Source organism: Nyctereutes procyonoides, unplaced genomic scaffold (assembly GCF_905146905.1).
Source record: "Nyctereutes procyonoides isolate TBG_1078 unplaced genomic scaffold, NYPRO_anot_genome, whole genome shotgun sequence".
Taxonomy (NCBI): domain Eukaryota; kingdom Metazoa; phylum Chordata; class Mammalia; order Carnivora; family Canidae; genus Nyctereutes; species Nyctereutes procyonoides.
The window spans coordinates 6,552,494-6,569,761 of record NW_026575140.1 but is presented as its reverse complement, the minus strand read 5'-3'; the positions used below and the strand labels follow the sequence as shown (position 1 = coordinate 6,569,761).

Below are 17,268 nucleotides of genomic sequence, written 5' to 3'. Positions count from 1 at the left end.
CCGGGAGTTCTCCAGATTTGGCCGGACCAGGGTGAGGCAGGGATGCACTTTGGGTGCACACTTAAAGGTGCCCACTCGCAGGCTCCTATAAATGCAGGGTTGGGCCTGGGGTACGTGCATCGTCCCGCCCCCAGCCCTGCCTCAGGCTCCTCAGCAGCCCCCAGTGGGTCCCTTTGCCCTGGTACATTCTGTGGCTTTCCTACCACCTCTCCGCGGCTTGTCCTCAGGGTTCCACGCTGTTCCATGCTGTTCCTCCATCCTGGGCCCCCTCTTTCATATGTGCCTCTCCCCTCCAGCCCCTAGACCTCACTATTACCTTGAATTAAGTTACTCCAAAGCAGCCCAACCCTCTACCTCCATCCTGGCTAAGACCCCAACATCCCACCGATTCCTAGCACTACCCCCCTCTGGGGCCCTGTCAGCTCCTGCCTGGGCTCCCCAGTCCATGTGGAGGCCTTACCCTTGGGCCCCTCTCCCTCACTGACAGCCAAACCCTGTCTTTGGGCTCTGCCTCTCCTAAACTCGTCCAGCCCCCTGCTCCTCACCTCTTCCATCCTGTCCCTTTTTTCCTGGCCACTGGCCACCACCTCCTCCCTGCTGTCACTCCTGCCTGTTCACCCACACTCCACAGGGATCTGCCCCCATTGCACATCTGGCTTTGCCCCACCTCTACTCCAGATTCTGTAGGATTCCCGTTCACCTTGGGAGGGTCCCAGCCTCTACCTCATGGCTCCAGCCCCCCTGGTCCTTTTCAGCTCCACTCTCTGGGCTTTAGGCTTGCACACCTTCCCTCCCCTTGGCTTCAAACTTGCTGGTCCCTTATCTCTGCCTTGGAATGCTGGCTGGGATTTACTTTAATTTGCCAGACAAGGTAGCTCCCTCCCTTTTCGCTGCTCCCATGGCCTGGCCCTCTAGATAAGCCTCATCTGCTCAGTACCCATGTCCCTCCCCACATACTGTGCTTGACTTACCTCCGTCCATTCCCCCAATGCCTAGAACAGTCCGTGACGTAGCACAGGCACTCAGTGGGTATTTGTTGCATGAATAGATGAGTTTATTAATCATTGCATGGATGGATTGTCATGTGGTGGCTTTGGTGGCTGGGTGGGGATGAGGGAAGATACTACATAAGCTGTAGCCAGTGTCTGCCCATGGCAGCAGATGGCTGGAGGGAAAAGGCCATGTCATCTCCAGCAGACTGGGTGCTGATTTTAATGGCCCGGCAGTGAGGTGCGTGCATGGCGGAGGCCCGCAGAAGAGGTAACGCTGAGAGGGCAGCTCTGCCCACCTCTAATTATTGCTTGAGTCTTTCTGGCAACGCCAGCCGCCTGCCCCAGAGAGCTCGGTCTCGTCCATCACAGTGTGAGCTCGGGGTGGGGCTGCTGCCACTGCCAGTGGGGAAGACGGGAGGAGGTTCCCAGGGGCCTTTGGGTCTTGGAGGGCAGAGGTAACCTCAGGCTTAGACCATGCTCAGCTCCTGTCCTTCCTGTCCCCAGCTGACGGGTATCCCCCGACTTGAGGGTCCCATCAAGAATCCTCCAGGGTGGCCCAGGAGCAAGCCAGCTGAAGGGGGGGTCCACAGCACCCCCCCAGGCAAGGAGCCTTGGATGGTTTGGTGTCTGCTGACGTGGAAGCCCTTGGGAAAATGGTGCTCTAGTGGCCGGCTGGGCAGACAGGCAGCTCAGGCCCGGAAAGAGGCCTTGACCACACGGCCCTTCAGTGGCTGCGGCGGCCGGAAGTTGTTCACCATGTGGATCCTCTCATCCTCCTCTGAGGTGAAAAGCAGACTCCGGAACTTCTCCATCTTGAGAAGGCAGAGGAGATACTCAGGGCAGAACGCAGGTGCTGGGGTCCTCTCTGCTGTCAGACACACCATCTGGCCTAACTTGCCAACAGCTCTACCTCTTCCTCCTCTTGCTCCTAGGTCCTTTCCCACTCCTCCCCCCACTCATTCTCTGACCCCAGCTACTGGCCCACTAAAGGGCCTCTGAAGCTGGTCCCTGCTCCACCAGCTGCAGTTCCAATTCCATCTAGCTAAGACTTTTCAACAAATGCAGGATTCAGATTCTAACACAGTAGGCATGGTCCCAGGCTCCAGGGATCTCCCCTCTCAGCCTGTGGTTTAGATCCTAATGACTAACAGTCAAGAGAACTCCCATCTAAGAATCTAATGTTAAAAAAAAAAGGAGGAGGAGGAGGCACCTGGCTGGCTCAGTCAGTAGAGCATCCAACTCTTGATCTCAGGGTCATGAATTCAAGCCCCACATTGGGCATGGAGCCTACTTTTTGAAAAAAAAGGAATCTAACTGTTTATCAGCAAAAGATGGGAGTCTTGATCGGAGGACCATAAGCTGTAGCTTGCTGGTTGGGAGAATCACACTCCCTGGGATGGGCCCTAAGTGCCATAACCTCCCATCCCATGTGGTGTTCTGGGAGGACTCACCTGCCTCTCAGAGATGCTGATAGGTTCCCGGAGCACGATCCAGGTGACGCTTTCACTCAGGGGAGGCGTGGTCAGGGAGCCGGGGTAGGTCCAGTAGTGCCGGCTGGCAGGCAGGAGGCACTTGGGGTTGAAGCAGCTGAACTGGGCCTTGGTTCCCTAGGGCAGGGCAGGCAAAGCCAGGAATCAGCACAGACCTGCCACTAGGACCAGACCAGCATCCTCCCCACTCTTTCCTGTCAGCAGGATTTAGGCTTCTCCTTGGCCCATGGATGCAAATTGTGGGCATAGGTCTGTGATACCAGATGCCATCTCTCAGCTCGGACTGGGCCCTGTCTACCTGTTTGCCAGTATGTAAAACCATGGCTCCTAGAGCTCTTTGGTGTTCGTGTTCTGTCTCTGCCATTTTGTTCGACTGACCTTAGCTGCCTGTAGGGTGGCCATTGACACAGGAAACATCTTATCAATCCTATATCCAACCGGGTTGTGTGCCAGGCACTCCGTGAGGCCACTGACTCTGATGAAGAGTCGTCATTTGCAGGGCACTGCAGCTGCTAACCTGCGCCCTTCAGCTCAGCAAGGGTTTGCTGTCAAACTGGAGCAGTGGATGGACCCACTCCACGCTCCAGTCTCTTCCTCCCTCCCACCAGGCTGCTCTGGGTCTGGGGCACAGACCCCTGATCTCACCTTAAACCGAACCATGTAGAGCGCATCTGTCAGACGGTTCATGCTGGGGTGCTCGTCCCCTGTCTGTCAGGGAAAGGGTAGTGTGAGCCCAGCACCCACCATGTTTGGAAGTAGGGGCAGTGCCAGGCTTCCTGCCCTCTCGGCCCCAGTTACTACCCCTTACCTCTAAGAAGATGCCGACCACAGCCAGGCCATCCGGTGCTGAGGCTGCCTCCCCAAAGGTGCTGTATTTCTTGGCGTTCCAATGAACAAGGTGTAGCTACAGGGGCAAGGCCAGTGCTTAGCGCCTCTAGGGAGCCATGAGAGCTCAGAGCCAGGCTTCCCTCACTCCCCCTAGACTCCTGGCCCCTCTGCAAGAGGGGTAAGGCTGTTAAACCTCCCAGGCCTCTGGGGGGGGGAGGGGCTCAGAGGAGTCTCCAGTGGAGCCCCCAGTGGCCACACATAGCATCCACACCACTCTGGGCTCAACCCTTCCCTGCACCCCAGGTGACCCAAAGAGCAATCTGGCTCGGGCTCAGCCCTCAGTGAACTATGAAATAGATAACAGCCCTCCCTTTGTGTGACCCACCTTGGAGGAGGTGGTGCCTGCAGCTGAGTCCGGACAATGACTCAGGTGGTTATCGGGTGGAACCCTTGGGAAAAGCACCCCAGGCAGACAAAATGGCACAGGCAAAAGCTTGGAGGTTTAAAAGAGCTAAGTGTGGACAGGAGATCCATCATGCTGGTCAATATGGGGAGAGGTCAAGCAAAGAGGAGGCCAGGCAAAGCCACTTCATGCTTCATGCAGGGCCTTGAATGCCAGGCTCAGTCCTTAAAGGGTTGTTAGCCAGCATGTGGTGGGACTGGGCTTATCCTTCCGAAAATTCCTTCTGGACACAGAGACCCAGCTAACAGTGGGCAGAGTTCCGGTGGAAGATCTTGTGCTGCTGGGGTGGGGGGAAGGGGGTTGTTGGATGGGGTGGTGGGAGGTGTGTTTCTCCCAAACCCCCTGGATGCTCCTCCTTACCCTTTCCAGAGCCCCACACCAGGTACCCATCACATCCCCGTCCTTCCCCAAATAGTAAAGCGATTCAGGTAGAGGGCCCTTACCTCGCTGGGGAACGACTTGCCATCTACTGTGTGCTCTGAGCCCACACTGTGCTTCTTGCCCCAGTGGAAATGGAGCTGCTTGAGCCGGTATGGCCCATCCAAGGGCCCCCCAGTTACCGCTGCGGGGAGAAGGCGGGTATGGAGTATTTGATGCGAGAGATCCCACATGGCCCAGCAGGTGGCTGTGCCAGGACCAAGCAAGTATTCAGGAGGGGGATAAAGTTTTCATTTGGAAAATTCATTGGGTTAACTGGGCTTGGGTCAGTTCTCACTCAGTCTCCTGGGCCCTTAGCAGGGCCAAGGCAGGAATCCTGGCACAGGTAGTGACAGGGTTGGCCACCCTCCCCACTTTTGCATGGAAGCTGGGAACTTGTCTCCCAGGCCCCCATTACCACTAACAAGAAGCCTCTCCTGTCTGGTTCCCTGGCCCAGGGCTAAACTGGAAGGATTCTTTTGTTTAGTCCTTCTAGAAGCCTTATAGAAGTCATAAGGGACAGGATCTACTGTTATCTCTATCTTACAATGGAAGAAAATGAGTCACAGAGAGGGCAAGGCATTTGGCCAAGGTCACACAGCAAGACACTGAACTAGGATATAAGCCTGTATCTCCTTCCTAAGTCTGGAACCCAAGCCCCTACTCACCAGGCCACACTGTCTTCCTAGAACCTTGAGCCTTCTCCAGACCTGGTGTTGTCCAGGGAACAGCTCCTAAGGGCCCACACCTGAGATGTGGCCATCTCCCATGGCCTCTTTGGAGATCTCTCCTTGTGCTAGTTTCGTGACTTTGTCACCCTGACACCCACTGAGCTGGGGCCATGCACAAGGCCTCCTGGGACTGATTGAATTTCTAGCTGAAAGGGATATGGCAATGGAGGGAGCCCCAGTGAGACCTGAATGTGAGCCCCTGGATCAGGTGACGGCCCTAGGCTCAGAGTTCCACTAGGCCCTTCCAGGATGGGTGACCTGGGCAGGGTCTTGCCCCTTGTGCATCCCATGAGGAAGAGGATAACCGAACAGTCCAAAGGCCCTTCCTTGCTACCTGGCCTTAACTGAGAAGCAGGGTCTGTCCACTGCATTGTTGGAGGGTTGACAAAGGGAGTCTGGAAGGGTGGCCAGGGCAGGGGCCCAATCAGGCTGTGCCATCCTGGAGAGGCAGGCTGAGCTCCCTGATATGATCTGTGGGGGCCCACCCCTCTAAGCATGCTGCCCCTGGGATGCTGCAGTGTGGTCTCTCAGGGAGTAAACTCCCACCTAACCCCTTGAGCTTTGCTTCTGTAGCCCTCTCCCTCTGTCCTGACCACAGAATATACTACCATTTGCTGTGCACTCCACATGTATTCAGCACTCTGCTAGCATCAACCCCCAATGTGTCCTTGAGTAGAACCATTGGACAGATGTATGGCTGAAGCTCAGAAAAGCAGGTGTCCTGCCCAAAGTCCCAGGCTGGTGAGCAGCAGAGCCCCAACTGTCTCACTCCCAAGCCTACTCTCTTTTTGCTGACTTGCTGACCCCTCAAACCTGGGTATTCTGGTAGGAGAGGGAGCCAGACCTCAAAGTAAACCACTGGATCGGTAATCCAGAGGCATGTCTTTGGGCTGCCTCCCCACTTCCCAACGACAATGGCCTTCACTAAGCTACTGAATTGAACCCTCAGTGCCCTTTGAAAGCTATTAAAAGGTAGTCATATGAAAACTGCTCCTTTATAGACAGTCATTTAGGGTCCTTAAAAGCTCCATGTCCCTCCCCTCTAAAAAAAGCTCTGGGTGAGAATTTTTATTAAAAATTCAGTATGGGGGATCCCTGGGTAGCTCAGCGGTTTGGCGCCTGCCTTTGGCCCGGGGTGCGATCCTGGAGTCCAGGGATCGAGTCCCGCGTCGGGCTCCCGACATGGAGCCTGCTTCTCCCTCTGCCTGTGTCTCTGCCTCTCTCTCTCTCTCTCTCTCTCTCTCTCTGTGTGTGTGTGTGTGTATCTATCATGAATAAATAAATAAATAGATCTTTAAAAAAATAAAAAATAAAAATTCAGTATGGGGGGCAGCCCAGGTGGCTCAGAGGTTTAGCGCTGCCTTCAGTCCAGGGCCTGATCCTGGAGACCCGGATTGAGTCCCACATTGAGCTCCTTGCATGGAGCCTGCTTTTCCCTCTGCCTGTGTCTCTGCCTCTCTCTCTCTGTTTCTCATGAATAAATAAATAAAATCTTTAAAAAAAATTCAGTATGGGAAAATGTTGGCTGTCTTCTGAGGCTCTGCTGGATTTCTTGCCTTCTGCAACAAGAACTATAGCTGATCCTCTTTCCCTTTATTCCTAGCCTACCAGGGAACTCAGGGCTAAGCAACTAAGATCATTTTTCTCTGGCTTCCCTCTGCTTCTCTACATTTTGATTTTCTACTTGAAACTTAAATGCCCTTGTGTGCTTTCGGTGTGTGTGTGTGTGTGTGGAGAGGTAGAGAGGAGCAGAGTACCAGTTACTTTCTTACACCAGAAACTAGCAGGTTCCCTCCTAGCCCTGCTTTACCCCCTCATAGGACTATTCATAAGGACAAAATCTCTTCACTGAGGAGCACTCCTGAGGCTTCTGTCTAGGAATTTATTTTGAAAGAACCTGGACTCTTAACGCAGGGTAAACAGATAGAGGTTCCTGTTGGCCTCTCTGTGGCCCACGCTGGTTGGAATCCTGAGGTTGTGGGTGTGTTGGAGAGAAGACCTTTGGAGAGTGACCAGGCCGATTTTGGTGTTCCCCAGCTCATTGAGTCTCTGCCTGCTCATCTTAGAGGTGGGTTCTTGAGAGGAATGAGAGAGTTACCCAGACCCTAGCAAGGGACCCCGCACATAGAACACTTAGGCGCTCTTCTCTCTGTTGGGCTGAGCCAGATCACACCACACAGTAGGTCAGTGACAGGGCCTGGAGTAAAAACAAACCTGACTTAAAGCAGTAAATGAAAGAGAAGGAAGGGAATTTGCATTTCTTGAGCATCTGCTGTATGCCAGCACTACACACATCACTTCCATTTTTCATTTTTCCTTCCTATGACCCTAGAGAGGAAAAGAGGATCTTATCACTCCCATTTTATGCGTAAGGAGACTGAGGCTCAGCACAAGGCTTCATAGTTGGTGAGAGGTGGAGCCTTCTTTCCCCACCACAGCATGCTGCCCTTCCTGAGGCTACCCCAGTGAGAGGAGAGCCAGCCTCTGGCAAGGACCACTTACCAGTTCGGTCATCGCTGTCATTGAAGTCCACCTGGACAGAGTGGCCATTGTTGGTGATGCTGAGGGATATACAGGCCTCATAGGAAAGCTCCAGTGGCTTCAGGCTGGGTGAGTACACAGCCTGGCTGGACACAATATTGATTGGTGACTGGCGGTCTCCTTGGGCAATGGGATACAGCTTGTGCCACTGTGAGGGGCCTGCAGGTGTAGAGAGGGGAGGGCTCAGGCTAGCTTGGATCTCTGTGCTGTAGGCAGAGGACGCCCATGGGGGATGGAGGTAACCCTTCAGATGTAAGCCCCTGCTGTGGAGCTGCAAAATGGCCTCACTAAAACTCTCCTCCCAGAGGTGACAGGAGGCCTAGACAGCTAATTAATGGAATGGAGCACAGTATAGCCTCAAGCCCAGGGGCGGTGCTAGGCAGTGACTCCTCCCCAACACCCAATACAAGCTCACAGAGGGCCCCAGGCCTCTGCAGTCCCTCACCTGGCTCTACCAGGTATCTGGCCTCTTCCCACATCTTGAGCACATTGGTGTTGGTATTTATAATAATAATAATAACAAAAGCTAAAGTCAACCTAGCTTTGGCTCTGTGACATTCACTTGCTCCTCACAATCACATTGTGAAGCAGAAACCATCATGATCCCTGTTTCACAGATGAACTGAGGGCCGTCCATGCATATGCATGTGCTCACACGCACTCGCGCACTCATACACACACACAAACTTGGGTACGGGTATAAACATATAGCATGTGCATAGGCAGCCACAACTGCCCTCCCCAGGCACATGCCTACAGATCTATAGAGAATTTCATGTGCGCACACATAGGTGCACAGTGACCTGAGTTCATCAGGCTCAGAGTGGCAGGGCCCAGTAAAAAACGTGTACAAACACACACACACAATCCTGACGACTACACCTGACACATGCACCTTCACGCACAAACACTCCCTGTTGCAAACCCAGGTCTGCAATGAAAGACTATAGCAAAACACATGCTTGTGAAGCACATATACACACACACACCTGCGTGCACACCCACGAGCACCCACCACCTGCCTCCCAGAGGCTCCATCTGCAGCCGAAAGGCTCGGCATCTCCCTGGGGAACATCCTGAGATACAACCTATTTTTAGAGCTATTGCCGGCTGGTGCTTCTCCCCGTTTTTGGCTTCTTAAGTTTTCCTGAGAAAACAGCAGCAGGTGCCGACAGAGCTGTGTCCCCAATGGATGACTCAGAATCGTGGCCCAGACCCACTGGGTTATTTTTGAAGTCCTGTGAGCATGCCGCATGCCGGCACCTCTATCCTCTGTCCCTCCCTCCCTCACTGCCCCTAGAATGAATGACCCGGGGCTGGCTGGGTGAGCGGGAGTGGCCTGAGGGCGGCCAGCCATAGAGGATACTGTATGCTCAGAGCTGGTGGGCAGGACAAGCAGAGGATAGAGTCAGGGGACCGAGATTCTGGAGGAAGCACCCAGAAGCTAGCTCAGAGCAGGTGCTGGAGGGAAGATGATCTCTGGGTTCTGTCAATCTGCCCCTTCTCTGCCTCTCTCTCCAGCTCTGCTGATCTCTGTTGTCTTTTCCTCAACGTCTCCAGCTTTTTCATGCCCAGATCTGGGGGCGGGGGGTGTCTTCCCTCCAAAATATGCTCCTGTGTCCCTGTGTCCCAGAGGCAGCCAGACACATCACAGCAACTCCTTAGCTCCCTCTGGCCCACCGCAACCTCCTAACCCCCAGACTAGCACAGGAGCTCCACTCGCCCTCAAAGAGTGACTACCTCTCCCCAGGAAAGGGGAGATGAGCGCTGTTCCTCTCACCTGCACTTCCCTTTCTCCCCACGTCCACCTACCCTGCCTGGGATTTCCTTCTGGCAGCACGGACCTTGGGTCCTCACTGTCCACCTGATGGAAAGCGGGAAGCCCTTACCGCACACCCCCACCCCAGCTCGGTAAAAAAAAAAGCCCAAAAGGTAACTGACCTGCCCCAGACCCACACTGAAGCCACCTGGCTCTCTTCGCCCTTCCTCTGCATCCTAAGGAAACCAGGCAGGATCAGCGAGCTATTTCCCCAGGGAGACCAGGAGGCTGATGTGGGCTCCGCGCTCCCACGCTTCCCACCAGGACGTGCTCAGACACCGTGCTCGATGGAGACACCCAGACACACGCGTGCTCCCCCGAACCCCTCCTCCCCTCACGTACCTGCTGACACCGGAGCTCCGGCGCTTCGGCGGGGAAACTCTCCCGGGGACCCCGCGCCCTTGTCCGGCGGAGCCCGGCTCCCGGGAGGTCCCCCCACACGCCGTGCGCGCTCCCCGCCCCGCCCCCCGCGCGCCCCGCGCCCCCCCCGCGCCCCCCCCGCGCCCCCCGGGCCGCCTCGCCCCGTGCCCGCCGCGGTGACCGTCGCGCCCGGGGCCGGCGAGCGCGGCCGTGGGGGGCTGCGCGGAGGAGGCGGCAGGACGCGCGCTCGGCTGCCCGGCGGCCCGCGGGCCGAGTCGCAGCGCGGACTTTGGGCCAGCAGCCGGGCAGCCAGCGCTTCTGGGGGCGGCCCGGGGGGAGGGGCTGGCTCCAGGGTCGGGCCGCCGGGGTCTGCGCCTACCGTCGTTCTGGCCGTAGCCCCAGCCGTGGTGGCCGGTCATGCCGCCCTGAACCCGCAGCGCTGCACCTGCCTGCGCCGCTCAGTCCCGCTGGCTCCGGCTGCGGCTCCGGCCCCGCTCGCTGCCGCCGAGCAGCCTCTTAAAGCTGCGGCGCGCGGGAGGAGCAGTTCCCGGGGGACCCGCCCCCCAACCCCCGGCAGGGCGAAGGAGGCCGGCGGTGCCCCGCCCCCGCCCGCCCGCAGGCCAGTTGAACCCCAGAGTGGTGTCCAGATGGGGACTCAGGGGACGCAAAGCTTTCCCCTACTCCCCACCTCCTTCCCCCGCCCGGCTGGACGACTCTCCCTCCTTTTCACGTGTACAGGCTCTGAATTGTACTGTGCAGAGGACTACCCTGATTTCTCCACATCCCATCCCATCCTATCCCATCCCATCCCATCCCATCCCATCCCGGGGCTTGTGCCTGAGCGGCAAGTCCCGTTACCCCGTATCTGGACTCTGGGTTCCGAGTCCTCTGGGACTGGAGAGTCCCCTCTAAACTGCAAAGTGCATTGACCCTCAAGTGTTTAGAACTGGAGCCACACACTGTGGCAGGTGCTGGGCCAAGCTTTGGGTTCTTCCTTTCATCTAACTCTCTTAGCTACCCTGGACATTGAGTGGTACGGCCAAGAGCCCTTTTTCAGAGAGAGAGAGGGGTGAAGCCTAGAGAGGTAAAACAATCTGTGCAGCACACAAGGGATTAACGCCCAGTTGGTCTCACTCTGGACACTGTGCTCTTTACCACTTCTCTTTGCAGCTGGGGGCAGGAGGCCTGTGGTTATGGGAGTCTAGGAGCCTAGGGTAGGAGAGGGGACAGGACTGGCCATCCAAACCCCTGGCCCCAAAGGGGGAATGGGGAAGAAGTAGCAGTGGACATGAAGATAGATGGTCAAGAGCTGACTGCCTCACAGAAGCAAATCTGAGACCCTGACTCCCACCCTCTTCTTCTCACCATGGCTCCTACTTCTCTCCAGGGCTTCTTGCCTGTCCTCCTACAGCCTGCTGGTTTGTCCTTCCTCTCCTTGCCTCTCCATGACCTTTGGCACACCTGCTGGGAGCTCAGGCCCTCCACCCTTTACTCAACAGCACTGCCTGCCTTGGCCCAACATTTTCCCACCTCGAGCCTTGGTCCTTTCTGTGCCCTCCTCACTGGGTGCGTCCTCTGTCTTCTACCCACTGGCATCAGACCTCCCAATCTGATTCATCTTAGGATGTGGCCTTGTGCCAAGGATAGGGCTTGTCTCTGTCTAGGCCTCAGCAGGCAGTTTGGGGAAGACAAATAGATGGGTGGATGGAAGGACAAACAAATGATCCCACCCCGGGACCTGTACCCGACAGGAGGTGAAGGGCCATTTGACCTTGACCAGAGGAGACTATTTCAGGACCTGCTCTTGGCTGATCTTCTAAAGGAATCTGCCATCTTATCTGGCTGACTCTCCTACATCTCTGCAATTATCTTAGTTCCCCTCTTCTAGGCTCTGAACCTCAGTTCCTCGAGTTAGAGTTGTGGAGATTAATTGACAACTGGTTGGCTAGGCCAAGATTGGTCAGTGACTTCCCAGCTCTGCCTAGATGCCCTTCTCTTACCCAGAAGCTGGAAGATGCCCTTACTGTCAGGTAGGGGCAAGAGACTTATAATAGAGATTCAGGGAATGGGGCCCCCAAGATCAGCATGTGACAGAGAATGCAACCTTGTCAAGGCTCCAGGTCTAAGCCAGAACTGGCAGCCGAAGACCTAGAAGACAAAGGCTTGGGGATCCCTGGGTGGCTCAACGGTTTGGCGCCTGCCTTTGGCCCAGGGTGCTGTCCTGGGGTCACGGGATCAAGTCCCGCGTTGGGCTCCCAGCATGGAGTCTGCTTCTCCCTCTGCCTGTGTCTCTGCCTCTCTCTCTCTGTCTATCATGAATAAATAAATAAAATCTTAAAAAAAAGAAAAAGGCTTGCTCAGTCCTAGAGAAGGCAGCCATCCTTCTCCTGGAGGAGTGGTAACATTTCAGGGTCTGGGGAGGGGGCCCAAGTGTATCGACTTCATCGATCCACTTCTCCTTCAGAATGGCCCAGGCCTATTCCATATTTATTTATAGTATTTAATACAAAAAGTCGGAATTATTCATATCATTTTGCATCCAATTTCATCTGCACAGCAACCCTACGCGGATTTTTGCCCCCTTTTTACAAATGAGGAAAGGAAGACTCAAAGAAGTTGAGTTAGGGAACACGGTGACAGAGCAAAGATAAAAATCCAGGGCTGCTGAGTCCCTTATTCTACATGTCTCAAAGCATGGAGAGGGGGAGGAAGTGGATTTTAAATTTGATTGTCATTTGCATATATGCAAGACTTTCTCTGGAAGGACATAAGAGAAGCTTGGGAGAGTGTTTGCCTCCAGGAAGGAGATTGGGAGACAGGAAGGGTGGGAGAGGATGCGGGGAATGAGGGTGGGAAGGACACTACTGCTTACTCTCTTGTACCTTCTGAAAGAAACTCTTACCTCTAACAACCAAATACAAGTCGGTCTAATTCTTTCCTTCCTGCACTCCACCTTCAGCAATCTTCTCCAGGGCCTGGAGTGCTGGGCACTCAGGCAGGTGAGAGGAGCTGATGCACTCTGCCTGGTTCTGCCCATTTCAGGGGAAGCCCCCTTGCCCCAGCAGCCCATCTGGGTCAATTTGGGAAAACCGATATCCCCAATTCAGGCGCCACCTGTCTCAATTATGTGCTGTCTCTGTAAATGAATTGATTTCACTGACTCAAAGTTTACTCTTTGGTCTCACTGGCATTAGTGGCTTTTGGATTTCACCCATTTATAAGGGAGGGGGGACCACAGGAAGGGTAGGTGGGAGTGAGGGCTATGATGAAGGGGTGCGGGAGGAGGGCAGGAACAGCTTACCATATCTCATTCATCAAGTGACCTTGAGCAGATCTCACTTCCTCTGGAAGGAACAATGTCTTTGCTCTTCAAGGTGATGAGGGGATGGTCCCTGCCCTGCCCACCTCATGGAGATCCTGTAATTATTGGTTGAGACAACAGATGTCTAATGCTGTTCCAACAAATAGCATTATATGCACTAGATGTGACTCTGTCACTGTATGTGATACACAGGGTCCACAGGCCAGGCCAGAAGCTCTGTAGCCTAGAGACTCTAAACTCAAAATTACAGCTTGTTATATTTTTTAAAAAACATTTCCACTCCAAGTATGCATGTATGTGTGTACATACAGTGGGATGGACTAAACCCAGATGTGGCTCCCAGCATACCCAGCTGTGTGACCTAGGACAAATTACTTTACCTCTCTGAACTTGTCTTCTCATCTATAAAATGGGAATAGAGAGTCTAGAAGGATAATAGGATGGTCAGGTAACATGATGTCTGTGTCAAGGTTGTACTCCTCAGATCCTAGAACCTCTATTCTTTCCCCTTTTCCTTAGCTTTGTTGGGCACATTTAGAACCCCAAACATTCCTTTTGAAATTATAATAGTGACACCTATCCATTGCAGAAAACTTCGAAGAATCACAAAAACACAGAAAAGAAATTAAAACTACTGGTCATATTTTTACCTAAGAATCAACAGTATTAGCATTTCAGTGACCATCTGCCAGACTCTTTTAGATTTGTATTAGTAGTACTGAAAAAAACCAATCAGAATCACATGTGTAGCTTCCTGACCAGTGGTTTGTTTGTTTGTTTGTTTGTTTGTTTTACTTAATGCCCTATGGTAAGCATTTCCTTGCTTGATCAGCCTCAGAGGGCCTGACACTTAATGATTCCACAGTACTCTAATGTATGGATTGTTTCTAGTTTTCACTGTTGTAAATAGTGAAAACAGTGAATATCCTTATACATCTTTGTATGTGCGTGTGTATGTCTGATGATTTTCTTGGGGCAAGTTGCTAAATGTGGAATCACCGAATCCAAAGATATACGTATTGCCAGTAAGGCATTTGAAAATGAGAAAGTAAGGTGGAAGTAGTTTCCAAAGTTTATTCTTTCATTCGACACTCATTTATTGAAGACTTAGTATGCTACATTCTGGGCCAGGCATGTAAACATTATAGAGCCACACCTGCCTCAGGGGAGTGGTAAGGGAGAAAGACAAGAAATTGGCCAAAGAGCACCAGTATGAGAAGGGCTATGATAGGCAAGGGCAGGAAGGGAGAGATAGCGGTGGAGGCCAGGGAGGGTATACTGGGTCATGACTCACTCTTTCTGGCTGGTTTCCACATATTGTAAGCTCTTCCAGGGCAGAGGTAGCCCCAAACTGCCTGGGAGCCCAAGGATCCAGTCTCCCCCAACCAAGACCAACTTGAGTGGGTAAAATAATCGATCTGAGCTGGAGTCTATCTGGCCAGATCCCTTGGGGTGTTTGTTTCTTAATCCTTGTACCATCTTTTTAGTTGCTGTGAGGCTTTGGAATTTTACTCACCTCACCAAGTCTCTGCTCTCTGGTCTATGAAATGGGGTGAGCAACAGTATCTAATGCATTGAGTGAGCACAAAATGACATGATGCATGGCAAAGATCTGCTTGGAAGATAGTAAGCACTCAGCAAAAGGGGGCACTATTGTACTTATGGGGCTGCTTTCCCACTTGTTTTGTGTGAGGGGTTGGGCTAGGTTAGTGGTTATATATTTTTTTAAGATTTTATTTATTTATTCATAGGAGACACACACAAACACAGAGGCAGAGACACAGGCAGAGGGAGAAACAGGCTCCATGAAGGGAGCCCGATGTGGGACTCAATCCTGGGTCTCCAGGACCGGGCCCTGGGCTGAAGGCAGGTGCCAAACCGCTGAGCCACCCAGGGATCCCAAGGTCACTGGTTATTAAACTTGAGTGTGCATCAGAATCACCTGGAGGGCTTATTAAAACCATTCCCTGGACCTCTCCCCCAGAGCTTCTGATTCAGCAGGTCTAGGAGGGGGCCTCAGAATTTGCATTTCTAACAAGTTCAGAGGTGATGATGATGCTATGCTGCTGGTCCAGGATCACACTTGAAAACTAATGGCTTAACTTAATGAGGTCATGGTTTCCTAATTTGATACCTAGTCTGATTCTCTGTCCTCCACAATGGGAAAAAGGCATCGATGGGCCCTCAGTTCTGAGGTGGCAAGGTTTCTGTCTAATCAACCTCCATAGATCCAGCAAAGGCACCTTTACACGTTATTATGGATTGACTTGGGTTCCCCCCAAAAGTTGCTGAAGTCCTAACCCCTAGCACCTGTGAATGTGCTATTACTTGGAAACAGGGGTTTTGCAGATGAGGTCAGGTTAAGATGAGGCCATTGGGGTGAGCCCTGATCCATTGTGTCTGGTGTCTTTTGGAGAAGAGATCCAGACAGAGATTTGAGAGACTAACTACCATGTGATGATGGAAGCGGAGACTGAAATGTTGCAGCTGTAAGTCGAGCATTGCTAGCCAACTGCCAGAAGCTAGAAAGGCCAGGAAGGATTCTTCTCTTCAGGCTGCAGAGGGAACATATTGCCCACACTTTGATTTCAGACTTTGAGCTTTACTCTGAGACAATACACTTCTGTAGGTTTTTTGTTTTTTAATAATTTTTTTCCTCTTAAAGATTTTATTTTTAAGTAACCTCTACACCTGACATGGGGATCGAACTTACAACCTCAAGATCAAGAGTTTCATGCTCTACTGACTGAGACAGCCAGGTGTCCAGACATGTCTATAGTTTTAAGCCACCCAGTTTGTGGTACTTTGTTACAGCAGTTCTAGGAAACTGATGCTGTGTGGTATCTTCCAGACTCCACCAACACAAACCTTTGTCAAATTCATCCATTTCTTCATAGGCATTATGACTTCCCCCATCAAATTTGGGGACGTTTCCTTTCATGCAGACCATGACTGCACAGAGCATGAGAAGTTAAGCAGTGAACTCTTACCTGTTGCCTTTTGACCTTCTCACATTCCCTGGGTGTATTTTATTATCCCTTATATTTTACCTGTCCCACTGGAGAAGGAAATGTGAGAGCAGAAACACATGACACGCTGGGAGAGCCTCATGCCTCTGTTTCCCATCAGTTGTAATCCATGGATGCTGGGTAAGGGCTAGGGAAGTCATAAGAAGGTGTGCCCCACCCCGATCCTGGGGACAGCACCCAGGGAAATTGCATCCATCATCTCACTCCATCATTACTGTCAAACAGTCCCTCCTCCCATCCGCATCCCAGGGTGGGTTCAAGGCTGGGATCCGTACTCATTTTCACCTTATTTTAGGCAATTTTTAACCTGAGGGTGCCTGTAGGGTCTAGGAGATAGAAGGCAACAAACCTTCATCTCCCTCCCTGCTCCTCTTCTGGCTTCCTGTCTCCTCTCCCCCTTTCTCTTGGGGTAACTCTCTTCCTTGACAGCTATCCTCTTCCTGAGAAGTGACTCTTCACAGAAAGTAGAGGGCTTTACATTCTTTCTTGCGTTTATATTCAGGGGGGCAGGGGGGAAGCTCATGACCTTGCCCCTACTGCCTCTCAGGCCTCCCCTGATCATGTCTTACCCTTCACCTAACTCCCCACATCACACTTCCTTTGGAGCCTCCATCCTGCCATGCCTTCTCTGCCTCCCAGGAATGACACCTGGTGTTCCTTCTGCTCAAAACATTCTTTGTCCACGCGATGTGAGACATTCCTGGAAAAGAGGAGGAGTGGGTAGTGTTCCTCCGGGCACCTTTCAGGACTCCAGCTTCCCTCTATTTATAGGAGAGCTTGTGGCCTTCTCAAGAACAGGGCCAGGTACCTATTTGTCCTTGGATCTGCAGCTGGGAGCAACTAACTTTGTGATTTCAAACAGCCCCTCCTGCGGGCTCGTTGCAGGAGAGGGTGGAAGAAATGAATGGCCAGTAAGGATCATAATAGTGAAGGTTATTAACTACACAAGAGAAATAGGAGACCCATGTATCCTGACTGCACAGGGGAACAGAGGATTTGAGAGGTAAGAGCAAGTGCCACAAACAGTACGTGGTTAAAAACCAAACGTGCCGGGTCCCGGAGCCCGAGGGGCCCCCGGTGACTGCAGGTACAAAGCTAGGACTGGGGGACCCGCAGGGCTCCAGCCCGGGGCCCAGACCCGCGGCGGGCTCGGGCCGCGGGCTCCCAGGCTGCCAGGCTGCCGGCCACGCGTGCGCAGTGAGGCGGTGGCGCCCCCTGCCGGCGGCGGCGACAGGCGCTCAGTGCGCCTGCGCGCTCGTGGAGGTGGCGGCGGCGC

At 53.2% G+C, this 17,268-nt stretch overlaps 1 protein-coding gene across 1 annotated transcript; it reads right to left on the bottom strand.

The window, feature by feature from the left end:
• Window positions 1–1,082: 1,082 nt before the first annotated feature.
• On the bottom strand, window positions 1,083–10,127 carry CA7 (carbonic anhydrase 7). Its single transcript, XM_055306494.1, has 7 exons — window positions 10,021–10,127; window positions 7,424–7,621; window positions 4,217–4,335; window positions 3,291–3,386; window positions 3,128–3,190; window positions 2,444–2,599; window positions 1,083–1,804 (listed from the first exon to the last, which is right to left on the bottom strand). The coding sequence occupies exons 1-7, from the start codon at window positions 10,058–10,060 to the stop codon at window positions 1,682–1,684; spliced, it is 795 nt and encodes a 264-aa protein (XP_055162469.1). The 5' UTR covers window positions 10,061–10,127; the 3' UTR covers window positions 1,083–1,681.
• Between the last annotated feature and the right edge of the window lie 7,141 nt (window positions 10,128–17,268).

What these genes read in the sequence shown, in the direction of transcription:
- CA7 (XM_055306494.1), bottom strand. Translation starts at nt 10,060, where the DNA reads ATGACCGGCCACCACGGCTGGGGCTACGGCCAGAACGACG. An exon ending in GGGCTACGGCCAGAACGACG is followed by an intron (nt 7,622 to 10,020) that starts GTAGGCGCAGAC and finishes CTACACCTGCAG; the next exon opens with GCCCCTCACAGTGGCACAAG. An exon ending in TGACAGCGATGACCGAACTG is followed by an intron (nt 4,336 to 7,423) that starts GTAAGTGGTCCT and finishes TTCTCCCCGCAG; the next exon opens with CGGTAACTGGGGGGCCCTTG.